General features: G+C 58.8%; 2 protein-coding genes across 7 annotated transcripts in view; both read left to right on the top strand.

The window, feature by feature from the left end:
- LOC113215414 (zinc finger homeobox protein 4) overlaps window positions 1-13,278 on the top strand; it is a 358,772-nt gene that overhangs the window by 236,828 nt on the left and 108,666 nt on the right. The gene's annotated exons all lie outside the window — the stretch shown is intronic.
- The window catches only part of LOC113215389 (protein-L-histidine N-pros-methyltransferase), a 214,771-nt gene continuing 206,969 nt past the window's right edge, over window positions 5,477-13,278 (top strand). Inside the window, exon 1 of the mRNA XM_052269220.1 lies at window positions 5,477-5,693. Within this exon, the coding sequence (XP_052125180.1) occupies window positions 5,650-5,693 (44 nt within the window). The 5' untranslated portion in view covers window positions 5,477-5,649. The remainder of the gene's footprint in view (window positions 5,694-13,278) is intronic.

Genomic DNA, 13,278 nt, shown 5'->3' with positions numbered 1-13,278 from the left:
CGCCCCGCCCCGCCAGAGTCGCATCTCGGCTGCATCCCATGCCGCTCCGTAAACTTCTCGCGGGGCATTTCATTTGGCGCGCCTCCAGTCCGGACCGGGCAGTGCGGAGCACGCAGTGCAGCGCAGCCAGCAGCTGCAGCACCAACAGCTGCGGCAGCTGCAGCAGTTGCTGATGAGTCATCTTCGATTAATATTCGTGTTGTCCGCGGAAATACATCCCCATACCCCTTCTTACAATGTTTTGGTTTGGATTGTATGTACTAGTTTTTGTTGTCCGTGGTACTTTGGATTCCTTGATATCTAAAGGGGGAGAGCCGTGGCGGGCCTTGGGGGCATGCCCTGCAGAGGTGATCAAGGAGCAGGCGAAGGTGGCCTTAATTGTCGTGGCGTGGCGTGCACGGGGCGGGAGGCCGTGCGTGCGTGCGTGCGTGCGTGCGTGCGGGAGGCGGATTGGACATAGGGAACCTACGGCGCACGCCACGCCTCGCCTGGCCGAAGGGCCCCCAGGCGTGCCGGGGCAGTGCCGGGGTACATGAAGTGGAATTGCCCTCCGGTGCGTAGGTGTTGGCGAAGGGCTGCCCGGAGCCCAGATGGAGGTAATACCTATCATTTTTCAGCGCCCAGCCCAGCTCAAGAGTCCAGCTAGCTTGTACTTTCCGTTTCCCGCCAAGTCAACCAGAACAGGCGGGCGACACGTTAAAGGCGACTTTCCCGTCAAATAGGGTAATTATTGACTGCATAAACATTTGAAAGGCACACAGTATCGTCTGCTTTCACGTTAGCGCAAGAGCATCCCTTTTTCTTTCCGCTCTCTGTCTGCCCGTCTCGGTGTCAGAGGCCGCCCCGGGCCACACGAGTATTCAACTTTTCCTATTTGCCCCGCTCACTCCCGCCTCCGTGTTTAACACCGTGTTTGCGTCGTAAAGCGTCATGCAAGGTGGCGTTCCAAAAAACCCAATCTGGGCGGGCGTGGTGTGTTGAGTAGATTGAATGCAGTAACACCCGTCGCACGACGGCTCTGGCGTTTTCTTTAGTACTTCTTGACATTGCGTCACAAAATACATCCATATCAACCAAATTTCTTATTGCAATTTTTTAAACAATTTGGTCAAGCGTTAGAAGACAAATAATGACCTTTTTGTTAGAAACAAATATATTTTCGCCGTTTCTTCGAGCGCGTTGGTGCCGCTGTTTCGCGGAGCGCTCCTTGTTATTTCGGGGCCGCAGCCATTAGTCCCGTCCCGGACTTTATTCCGCGGCGCGAGATGCAAAACGCTTCCTACCTCTCCTCCATATTCGCGCTCCTCTCTCTCTGCTGCCCGGGCCTCGTCGAGTCGGAGTATATTATATGCGCAGGAGGAGGACTGCAGCGGCAGGGGCGGCGGCGGCGAGGTGGCTGCAGCCAAGTGATCGGCGACTGGTTCGGCTCTGCGGCCGCTCCGCCCCGCCCCGCCCGAGCCAGCGTGTTCCTTGTCTCGCTACACCTGTAGAGCACCTCAGTCAGTCACACCTCCGATATTTATGACCGGAATGCTTCGATCCACTCCACTCCCCGCCACTCTACTCCGACTCCACTTTGCGAGGCTGCGCGGCCGGCCGGGCGAGGCTAAGTTCACTGCACGCCGACAAATTTTTATTCGCGGGGCGAGGCTGCCGAGGCGAGGCGCCTATCAGGCCCCGGGTAAATGCTCTCGGACATGCAGCGGTGCGACTCCACCCACGTGAGGAGACACGGGGCCACTCCCCGCGACAGCAACGGACAAGTAGAGGTATGGTGCTATAGGAAATCATAAGGTTGGAGGATTGAAAATATAGTTTACATGTTTAAATTCTCGCTTTAGAAGGGAGGGTAGGGGGGGAGTGAATGATTTTGTATCCCCCACACCAGGTCGGTAACGTCAGGGGGCAGTCCAGTCCCCAGCACTCGGTTCATTCATCGGAGGGAATCTAGCAGAGCGGCCAGACCCGCCCCGGCCCCGGCCCGCCCAACCGGCAGCACCAGGCCGTCGGCCAAAAGGGGCGGTGCCCAAGCGTCTGGTTCATCCATCGTCGGTCATTCTGGGCGGGAGGAGGCCGAGCAGCAGCAGCAGCAGCCGCCCCCTCGGCGCGGTACGGGTTGGGGTGTTCTGCGTTGCCTAACCCGCGGGGCGCGCGCCGCGCAGCAGCGTTCGGCTATTGCGACATACGGGGCCAGTCCTGATCCTCATAATTACATCAACGTTCCCATATCTGTTTCCACTTGCGCGCGCCTCTGCCCGCCCCCCTCCCCACGAGGGCGCGGCTGGACAAACGCGGAAGCGTCAATGCCACCCGCATCCACGATACAAAACGAAATCGGCTCGCCCCACCCCGCCCGGTCCTGGCCGCCCCGCCCCGCCCCGCCGAGCAAAGAGCCAGCCCAGTCTCTGACCCCCGAGTCCACCACGAGAAATTAAATCAGTGAAATTGGAGTCGGGGCAGCAATTGAGCGCAGTGCTGTGGAGACACACCAATCTCCCACGCCGCCGCCGCCGGGCCGAGCCCCGGGGCCCGGGTGAGTGATTGTGCTAGGGCAGGGCCCCGGGCAGGGCCTCGGGCAGGGCGCGGTGCGTGATGCACTACATGCAAACGGCGTCATGACGCTGCGGCCCTGGAGAACCTGTGCCCGGCGGGGGGCGGCTGACCAGCGCGGCCCCGCTAACCCCCACGAGGCCCTGCCGGCCGCTGCACAGCCCAGCCCACATTTCTTGCACTCCATTCAACACCAATATTCCCCTTAAGAGCGATAATGCGTTGTTCTCGGCCAGTGAGGCGGGGCTGGCCGGCGTGCTGGCCGCTGCGGCGGCGGTATCGAGTTCTCAGCCGTGAATCACAACTTTTCGTGCCGCCGCCGCCACCCGCCTGTCCGCGCAGTCCGCCGCTTGTAATTTGACTCGCCTTCTGCTGACCAATTCAGCGCTAAGTCCCCCCGTTAATGAGGGCCAGCCCACAGGGCAGCCCGACCGGCCGGCCGGCAAGGCCAGAGACGGACAGGGCTCGGCCTCGCGGACGGCGGCCATCACGGCCGTCGGGCGGCTCACCGACACGTCGCCGTCAAGGCCTCGACGGGGGCAGGCAGGATGTAGACCCCGAGGCAGCACCGAGGAGGGCGGCCACGGCACGGCGCTGAGCCTGGCTCACCTAAGAGGGTCTTCGCATCCTCGTCGTGGAACGGCGTCAAGGAGGGTGGTGCTCGGTACAGTAGAAGTCAGGGGTCAGATTAAAGTTGGTCTGCAAAGTCCTCGGCGAGGGCGGCGGCGAGGCGGCAGGCCATTTTTCCTGAGCGGTAGCGGCGGAGAGAGGCTTCAGGGCATCGAGCCCCCCGCGAGTCTTGAAACGGCTGTCCCATCTCATCCCGCCCCGCCCTGCCCCGCCCCGCCGCGCCGCGGCCGGCACGTTGTCTGCACAATAAGATGGCGGAGCGCGACGGTCATAGATAGCGCTGTCACAAACACGACACGTACCGTGCGGGGGGGGGGGGGGATGCAGATGCTGCTAGCCTCACACAGGGGCGTCGCGTAGCGGTGGCCTTACCGCCAACGAAGGAGGTGGAGGGAAAGAAGGGGAGAAAGACATCACGAAAATGGTGTCGTCGTCGTCGTCTTCGTCGTCTTCGTGTCGGCGTCATCCGGTTCCTGGGAGACCGCTCTCCGCCCGGCTCCATGCCGGCCGACCCGGCTCAGGGGCTCGGGGCGTGACGACTGTCCACCGCCCCCTATCCCTATCCCGTCCACCGCCTTGCTGAATACGAATCGCCTGCTATTTGTCACATTTCCCATCGCATGCTCATATAACAGGCGCGGCGCCCCGATGTCACGGAGCTGTACATGGCGGCCGTAGCGGGCTGCTAGAGGGGCGCGCGCCGGACGGCCGGACGGGGGCCGCCACACACGTCCCTTTGCGTGTGGGCCTCGAGTTTTGCAAAACTCGCGCCTTGTAGAGAAGCAGCTATCGCTATGGGAGCCTGCGTCGTTAGTACGGGCCGCGGGTCGGGTCCCGTGCTGATGTGCTCGTTTCAGCCGTCTCCGCACGTCTTTCTCTCTGTTTCCGCTTCCTCTCCTCGCCCGCCCCCGCCGCGCCCCGCCGCGCCCCGCCGCGCCCCGCGTACTCCCGGCGGAGCCACATAAAGTCCTCTGCTCGAATTAGAAATCAGCCCGGGGCCACGGCCGCGGCGCAGCGCAGCGTAGCGAGCGTAGCGCGCCCTCAAGACGATGATACAATTATGACAGTCGAAAAGTTGTTGGTTTTTTTCGTGCCGTCGGTCTGCGGTCGATTTTATTCAACCGGGGGCGCCAGCTCGTCGTCGTCCTCCTGCCGTGCGATTCCGGAGATCGTTCAAGAGGGGCTCTCCTATACCTGCCCTATGAGTGCAACAAGGACGGAGCTATACTGGAGGAATAGGAGAGCCTCTCTTGAACGATCTCCGGAATCGCACGGCTGCTCTTCCTCCACGACAGAATTTTGTCGCAATGAGTGAGGCAGGAGGAAAGGACTGCGCGGGGGTTGGGGGCGCGGGGGTGGAGGTGGTGACATTGCGGTGGGGGCGGAGGGTCCAGCGGCAGGAGGGGACCTTGGTATTCCGCCCGCCCTGCTAAGTGAGCCAGGACTGCGTCGATGACATGAATTTTTAAGCCATCCCGAGGACGAGGACGGGGAGCCTGACGGCGGCCGGGCAAGCCGTGTAGGTTGTAAACCCGGGTCCGGTGGGAATCGCGCCGCGCCGTGCCTCCGCTCCGCTCTCCGGGCCAGGGCCGCCAGGACGGCAAGGGCTGCTGCCGAGGCTCCTGCGATGGGGAATTACCCCGCCCGGTGTAATTTTGTCATTTTGCCTCGTCGTCCGTCCCGGCCGGGCGGCCCACAGGGCGGCCCACGGGGCGGCCACCCCCGGGCCTCCGCGCCGGCGCCACCCCCTTTCTTCTGCCTCTCCCTCTCCTCCCTGAATATACTGCGGCGAGGCCACGCGATCAAGATGAGGCGGGCGGCAAGGTGAGGGGGCGCCAGGCGGGGCGGGGCGGGGCGGGGCGGGGGTGCTCCCAGGGCGCGGCCAGGGCCGGGGCCGTGACGGAGGCCCCTATGAGACGTACGCGCCGTACCCGCCAGGCCGCCGGCCCGACCAATATGTGCGCCGCCGAGTCCGGCCGCCTATGGTGCCGACCGGAATACTAAAGGCTCGGCCAAGGCGACGGGCGACGGGGTGTTTTCCTATATTTGTAATTCTGGAGTGTCTCGGGACGGCTCGGGGGTCGGCGCGGGGGAATGCGGGAGGGACGGCGGGGACGTGTTCCGGAGGCCGTGCTGGTTGGGCCGGGCCGGGGACTGCCGCTCATGCAAAGTGCGCGAGCGCCGTGCCGCCCAGGCAACCCTTCCTACCGGCCGCGATTCTCTTCCGCATCCGCACGCCGCGCCACCTGCAGGCCGCCTCTGACGACACGTCGACCAAATGACGTTTAGTTCACGCCCACGCCAAACCGCCAACGGTCGGTCGGGGGCAGCAGAAGGCCCGGGCCCGGCCTCTCAAGTTCAATCAGTTTCAACCTGTATATAGTTTCTTAATCTTTCATCATTTTATTTCATTTTAATCTCTGTGCTGTCTGTGCATCACAGAAGTGTTGAGTGGAAAAGAAGAGCTGGATGACGAGTATTGAGGGACAAAGTAGCAACGATTTGATTTTCCTGTAAGTGAGATTGAGGTTGTGTTTTCTTAGTTCTGGACTACCCACTATAATGGGCTGCTCTTTCAAATCATTTTCTGGTGAAAACACCAGAAAACACACTAGGACGAGTAGTTTGGAAATCCACACCAGTTGGCAATAACCTCATACTACTGGAATAGACTCAGCCCAGTTCTTTTCTTTCCGCTGTCTAAGTATTTAATGTTTGATTATTTGATTTCGATTCTTTTTGGACATGAATAGTTTTCGTAGGTTATTTGAAGACGCAGTCTAATGATGTAATTGCTGACTCGTTTTCATTATTATTGTTTGTTACGAAAGGTAAAGTCAGTGCCATCCTAACCCTTTCTAAACTCAAGTTCAATATAGACCCTTTCTAAATTAGTGAAGTGAAGAATAAGGTGAAGAACAACAGGCAGGAAACAGTTGCTTGTAATAACTCAAACGTTCATGAAAACTTGCATAAAATGTAAACAATATCAAAATGATACGACCCACATTTTATTCAAGGGTTTTGGGTACGTTTGGGTGATAAAGAGTTACTGTTTCCGTTCTATTTTTCTTCACCTTTTTCTTCACTTCTCTAATTCTGAAAGGGTCTATTCTGCATGGTCTGAAAAGAAGTTGTGAATATTTTTTATGCTAATTTTACACCGTAGCAAAAATTTGCTTGATGCTTCACCAAAAACGGATTATGACACCCGTGGCTCGAAAAATTCGTACTTTCACCTCGTCTAAAACCCCCTCTTCTTTTTCCTCGCGTGGATCGAAATTATTTCCAACCGAACGCGTCGTCCAGCGCTGAGGTGTACTCCAGTGCTGAGTCATAGCCGATCAGATGGCGATCGCCAACGATCTGGGCGAGGCGCGGCGCGGCGCGGCGGAACCTCCTCTTCCGTCGCTTTAGCATTGGCACGGCCAAAGCCCCAGCAGCAGGGCCGGGTCCAGCGCAGGCGAGAGGGGCAGCGCCGGGCAGCGCGCTCAAAACTTGTAATATTCTGGCGGGGAGGCCGTAAATTACTCGTTGGAGTTGAGCAGCAGCGCGGGGCTGCGGGCTGCGGCGGGCGGCGCACGGGCGTGCTGCCGGAGCCGGACCCAACTGTGTTGCGGCGGCCCGAGTCCGGCGGCTGGACCGCACCGCACCGCCAGTCATTTCGAGTCACTTCTCGGAAAACGGTCTCGGCTCAGCCATTTGCGCGGCCGTTGAGCGCCTCGAACGGAGCGCTAATTGCAATAAGTGTTCGGCTGCGAAAAAATCCCTTCCGTCTGCGTCTTCGATCGCGGGCGCTGCTGGTCGTGTCTCGGGGACTGGACGGCGCAGGACTCTTGCTTGTTGCGGGTTCGGATTTTATTGGTCTGTCTGCCGTTTGCATTGCAAGGGAGGTTGCGAGGCCTTATTTAGATTCGCTAAAGGCGGCGGAGCCTCGGCAGCGCGCGTCCGGCGATCAATCATTTCGCACTAAACAGGATTAAATCCGATCGGGAGGGAGATGCCTATCTGTCCCATGTGAGGCTCTCTCTAGAACCCCCCCTCCCCATCCCTCCCGCCCCCTCCCCCCTTTCTGCTCTTCTCGACCTCCCCATTATCCCTGCAACATTGTCGCGAGACGTTTAAGTACCTTGCTGCTGTGTGAGACGAAAATAGGACCTGCTCTCGCACCTGCAACCCCCTTGCGATCCGCGGGGCCGGGGGGTGGGCGTGGGGGTGGGTGGCCGTCCTCGGGGACCCAAACTGTCGCTAACTCGGCTGCCTCGCTCTCCCTCGCTCGGCCGCCCCCACCCCCTCCCTCTCCCCAGGTCCCCGCCCTGGTGCCGCCCCGCTCAAAAGAACGAACGGCCTGAATATTGATCCATCATACGATATTCCCCGCCGGGCCGCCCCTGTGGACCGCGGAACTACTTGCTATGCATACACTCGGAGTGACCCATTCGTGATCGGTTGACGTCCCTCTGGTCTTGTCTCTCTCGCTCCTCCCTGCGAGCCCCGCTCGCTGGCTGTTTCGCTCGCTCCATCCCCCTTATCCCCTTCATCTCGCTCAGGGCCGGGGCTGTGCGCCTCGCCTGCCTGCGGAGTGTTGGATGTCAACGAAATTTTGGTTCTGCGACTGTATGGAAGTCAGTCCGCCCCTGGTCATTTCCCCACGGGCCGGCCCGCCCTTTCTCTATGCTGTCTCCCTCTCTCTCGCTCTCTCCTGCGCACTTACACGCCTCTCATCCCTCCCTCACATCCATCCATGAGGCACACCCTCAGGCCCTGCTGCTCGGCTGTCCTGTCATTGCGCTCGGCCTCCGACGTATCCTATTCCAGCAGCAGTGGACAAAAGTTTCATTTTACTTATTTATTTTCACTTGAAAAAGTTTTATTACATTGTTGTACCTGGACTTATGTTCCCCGTTTTTCTTCTGTTACAGGTAAGGGAATGCCATCGGCCATCGTATAACCCCGTAGAGGCGAGACGTATTGCGGCCGCCAGGTATTTGCTGTTCTATTTTTTTCTTAACCCTTCTCACCTGGTGACGTAGGCGCGAGTGTGTGAGGCGTGCGCGCTGATTATTGCTCATCGATATGTGCCGCGCGGAGCCACCTCGGACGTGTGAGCGCGCATGTGTGTGTGTGTGTGATGGAGAAATATAAGGGAGAGGAAAAGAGAGGGTGGAGCAGGGGGAAAGGACAGGACAGACCACCCATTTTCTACGTGCGTGAAAAAAAAAATTTGTATTCGGCTGTGGATCCCTTGAGGACAACGCCTCCCCCCCGCGTGGTCATCTCCCGTGCGCATGGCGGCCAACCCTTTCTCCTCCCCCCACCTCGCCATATTTCGCATGAGGGTCGTCATCCCCCTCCCCCCACCCACCTCCCACCCCTCGCGGACGGTCTTCTCATTTTTCATTCTTATCCCGGCATGTTTAACCTCTCGAGAGCTTTCTGTACAATTTTCCTTCTCCCTCCGCCGCCGTGCAAGTCCCTTGACCCCCCTCCTCCCCGCCGCTTCCTCTCTCCTCCCCTTATTTTACTTCCTTGCCATTTCTGCTGCTGGCGCCTGCTCTTCCCTTGCTTTCTTTCCACATATCCCGCTCCCTTTTTTTCGAGGGTGAGGGGCGTTCGGCAGCAGCAGCAGCGCTGCCACCTGACTTTAGCGCGTGCGTTTGCAAACACAGCCCGCGCGTGGTTCGACTCCCGGCGGCGGCGGCTGTGGCGAGTGTTTTTTTGTTTCCCTCCCCTTGCTCCTCTCGGATGCAGCCTGTCCGTCCGGAGCCCCAGCGGGTGCGGCGCGGCGGATGGCTGCTTTTATGCCCCCGCTCCATAAAGTGGGGAATGTGTGTTTCTTCACGCCGCGCGCCCGGATTTTATCAATGAAAATGTATATATTTTTAGATATCCACCTCCAGCTTAAACCTCTTAGGTCAATAAGTCTGTGAGCGGCGCACTCTGCCGGGGAATGACCAGGCAGCCGCCCGCTTCACACCGGATGTATAAAATTAGTAGTTGAACGCGCCCCGTGTGTCCGTTGGGCGAAACGCGGAAGCGGAGCGGCATAGCAAAGGGCTTGATGGTGGGCCTGGGAAGTTTTAGGAAAGAGAGAGAGGGGGAGAGGGAGGAGGGGGAGACGGTAGCGCAGCAAGGGGCGTGCAGCCAGAGAAAGAAAGTGAATACGTGTGTTATCTTCAAAGGATCGTTAAAATCGCCTCTGGTGCGAGCATTTTGCAAGAAAAAAAAATCTTCCCCATTTCGGTCGTCCCCCATCTTAAATTACCCCTGGCTTGCTATCTCTGTCTTTCCATCTTCCAGGCCGGGGCGCGGGGCGTGCGAGCCTCGGGGCGGAGAAGGGAGGTAAAGAAGGGGGGGGGGAGGGGGGGAGCACCCTACGACTCATACATGCAACCCCCTTCCCTGCTAGTCCGTCTTTTTCGCTCACACACACGCACACACACGCACACACACATGCGAAGGCGCCTTTGTTGCTTGGCAAATATTTTTTATGTGTTTTATTTTCTCCGCAACCCCTCCCCGCCCCTCTGCCGCGACCCACCCACCCCCAATCCACCCTATCCTTCCCGGCGGCGCCATATTCCCTTTCTCGGCACATGCGTACTAAGAGGGCGAGTGGACGGCTCGGCTCGGCTCCCGGCTCGGCTCGGCTTTTTGCTCGGCTCGCCCTCGGCCCCCGCGCATGGCACTAATGCCAAAGGGGCTCTCCTCCACTTGCATAAATTTTAACCGTTGGGCGCCGTGTGGAGGTGGAGGGTGGAAGCCGGGGGCCAGGAAAGGGGGCGGGGGTAGACTTTGTGAGTGTGTGTAGGTGAGTGTGTGGGAGAGAGAGTGTCTCGCCTCGCCCCCCTTTCATATGTGCACCTCGTGGCCTTGCCTCGCCGGGCGCAGGGGATGTTATGAGCCCAGAAGGGCGGCGCGCCCGGAGCCGGAGGGGATGGAGTACTCCCGTAGCCGCGCTACGTGGCGTGAGACGCTCGCACAGACGTCTAATGAGCGCGGACTTGCCACTCACCGCTGCGATGTCGTGTATATCTCCAATATCGACTGATGTTGCAGCTACTCGCTGTGATTCGAGATTTTTTTGAAATAGACTTTTTGAAAGAAAAATGATGGTATTGCCGCCTTCCCCGCGTTGATTGCGCGAGGAAACATATTGGTCGATGATGGTCGAGAGCAGCCCCGCGGCGAGGCGCGGCGAGGAGCGGAGCGGCGAGGGGAGAATTTTTCATCGGAGGGGTGAATCGGGTGATTGCAATGAAGCACGCCTGCGCTCCTAAATTCGGTGATGCAGTGTAAAAAAAGGGGAGGAATGAAAGAAAAGAAAAGAAGGGGAAGACACGGGATTTACCCTATACACTGCTGAAATAAAAGAATGGCCGTGTCCCAAGACCGCCTCGGTTTGCGTGCTGCTCGCTTTCTTTGGTGTCCGTGATGAGAAATTTAATCCGCAGCTTCCTCTGTTGCGAATGGGTTACAGCGCCCGCGCGCCGGGCCTGGTGCTCCGCTAGCATGTCTCCCCACAGTGCGATAACCCTTAACCGCACCGCGGAAACTACTCCTCCTCTGCGATATCGCCAGCTGGATGTGCACTTTTTGTCCGTTCCACATAAGTCAATCATTGGTTCTCATGCATTGCGCACTTTGGCGGGCAGCAGCGAGCATTCGCACCCCTCCTGCTGTCTGTTCCTCTCCTCCTCCTCCCCGAGTCTGGCCTCCTGTGTTTCAGATAACGAGTGAACGCATCGATTCCCTTTATCACCGGCACTCCGATGCCTCGGCGTGATTAGCGCCGATCGGGTTCGCTCCGCACCCCTTCTGCACCCCGCGGGGCCGCGAGCGCCGCCAGGCCGCGAGGCTGACGAACGGATTACATCCCCGACGGACACGTGCCGCCGGCAACGTCTTTAAAATGGAAAAAAATACAGCGCTTCGGCAGATTCCTCCTCCCCGCCACAACCCTTTTCCAAAGGGGTTGTTTGTTCTTACCATTAAAACTTTTAATTTCGCTATGGCCTTTGATGGAAACTGAAAACACTAACACAGTAGTCCGGCAGTTGGGAAGCCCCACCCCGCGAGGCGTCAAGGGCGCAACCAACACGACGAACTGAGAGAGAGAGAGAGAGAGAGAGAGAGAGAGAGAGAGAGAGAGACTCTGCGGCCTGATGAGCCACTGGTCATGGCGGGTCAGCCGGCCCACTGCAGGGGAGGGAAGGGTTGGACAGGGGCGTGGCCGGCGGGGTGGGGTGGCGCGGCGCGGACGGACGCTGATTGGCGCGAAACGGCGGCGCACGGGGTGGGAGGCAACCTCCCCTTCTCCTATCGCAGTGCTAGACTTTCTCTCATTAGCACTTTGTTCCTCTGCCACCCCCACCTAGTCCCTTTTTCTTGCCCTCTCTCTCTCTCTCGTGTCCTCTCTCGCTCACTCGCTCTCTCGCTCACTCGCTCTCTCGCTCACTCGCTCTCTCGCTCGTTCCCACATCCACCCCTGCAGGCCCGGGTCAACGGAGCGCCACCCCCACCCCCCGTACCACTTCACCTTCCTCCCTCCCTTTTCTCTCTCTCGCTCTCTTTCGTTCTTCCTTGTCCTTCGCCACACTCGCAAAACCCAATTTAATTCCTTGGAAAAAAAAAAGAAGCGAGGAAAAAGGCAAGAAAGCTGTGTGCGTGTGTGAGTACGTGTGTGTGTGCACGTGGGTCCGTGTCTGTGTGCGTGAGTGTACGTGTGTGTGCGTGTGATGGGGAGAGGGGAGCGGGCGGCGAACATTATGCCTACAATTGCCGTTCTCTCCATCCCTCCGGGGCGTTTTCCTTTTTCTCATTTCACCGTAGGGTTTTGCAGAGGGCGTCCTCGTGCATTTCTCGTCTCATATGTGTGGACCTCCCTCGCTCCCAGCTCCTGCAATAAGGGCCTCTGGGAGTCTCTCTCTCTCTCTCTCTCTCTCTCTCTCTCTCTCTCTCTCTCTCTCTCTCTCTCTCTCTCTCTCTCTCTCTCTCTCTCTCTCTCGTTGCGCTAATCTGATTCCTCTGCGTGCGCGCCGATCGCGCCGCTGGTGGCCAAACTGTTTGTTCCTGTTCCCCTCCGCAGCGTTGGCAGCGCTGTTGATGAGCACAAAGGGGTTGGCGCCCTGCTCCACTCCGCTCTGCTCCGCCCGGCTCCTCCGCCCCGGATCGCCGATGGGAATGCGCGGCCGGCACGTGATGATTGATTGGTTGATGGCCTGATTGACAGCTTGATAAGGCTCCCGCCGGTTGAGTCCCCATCGGGGTGGAGGCGGAAGGGAGCGCCGCCCCCAGCAGGACTATCCGTGTGTGAATTGCTTGAAATTGGCAGAATGCGGAGCTGGAAATGGATGAGCTCGCGTGGCTCCATTGAGCCGGTATCAACACGGCCCCATGAGCCGCTCTGGCGGATGCCATAGCTCACAGGGGAGGCAGGCAGGAGGGACAGCCGCCGGCATAGCGCCGCCGCCTCGCGCGCGAAAATTAAAGAAACGGCCGCACATGAACCAAATTTCTGGCATAACTCGGCGCAATACGAGGCGTGGGGCGGGGCCATTATTTCACATATTTTTCATTATACGCAATATCACACACACATACGAGCACACTTACACACACGCGACGTATACCAGCACAAACGCCCACTCACTCTCACATGTGCATTTCTCTCTCTCCTGTGTTCTCTCTCTCTCTTCTCTCTCTCTCTCTCCTCCCTGACAAACACATACACACACACACGCACACACATGCCGGTCATAAATTGTGAAGATAGCACATTTGCGGGCTGTATGGACTCACCCCCGGCGCCCGGGCCGCGTGGAGGAGGGGGATCTGGAGCAGCGGGATGAGTTAGCGCGCCGCAAGGCCGCGAGGTGGTAGCGCCACGCTATCGCCGCGCAAAGTATTTTGCATCTTTAATGCGGGACACTTCCGCCTTTGTGGGCGCGTTCTAAATTTGGGTCGTTTCTTCTTTTTATTTTTAATGCTTATTCTTATTTTTGTCTCCCCCTGTGCGCCGTTAGGAGCTTGTGTATGGAAACTGCTAATGGCGAAACGGTAGTGAAAGGGCGAGGTGGTCGCGGCGGTTTTTTCGGG

The sequence above is a fragment of the Frankliniella occidentalis genome, unplaced genomic scaffold, assembly GCF_000697945.3.
Source record: "Frankliniella occidentalis isolate FOCC.00 unplaced genomic scaffold, Focc_3.1 Scaffold86, whole genome shotgun sequence".
Taxonomy (NCBI): domain Eukaryota; kingdom Metazoa; phylum Arthropoda; class Insecta; order Thysanoptera; family Thripidae; genus Frankliniella; species Frankliniella occidentalis.
The sequence above is the reverse complement of the archived record's forward strand: the minus strand, read 5'-3'. Positions and strand labels throughout refer to the sequence as shown.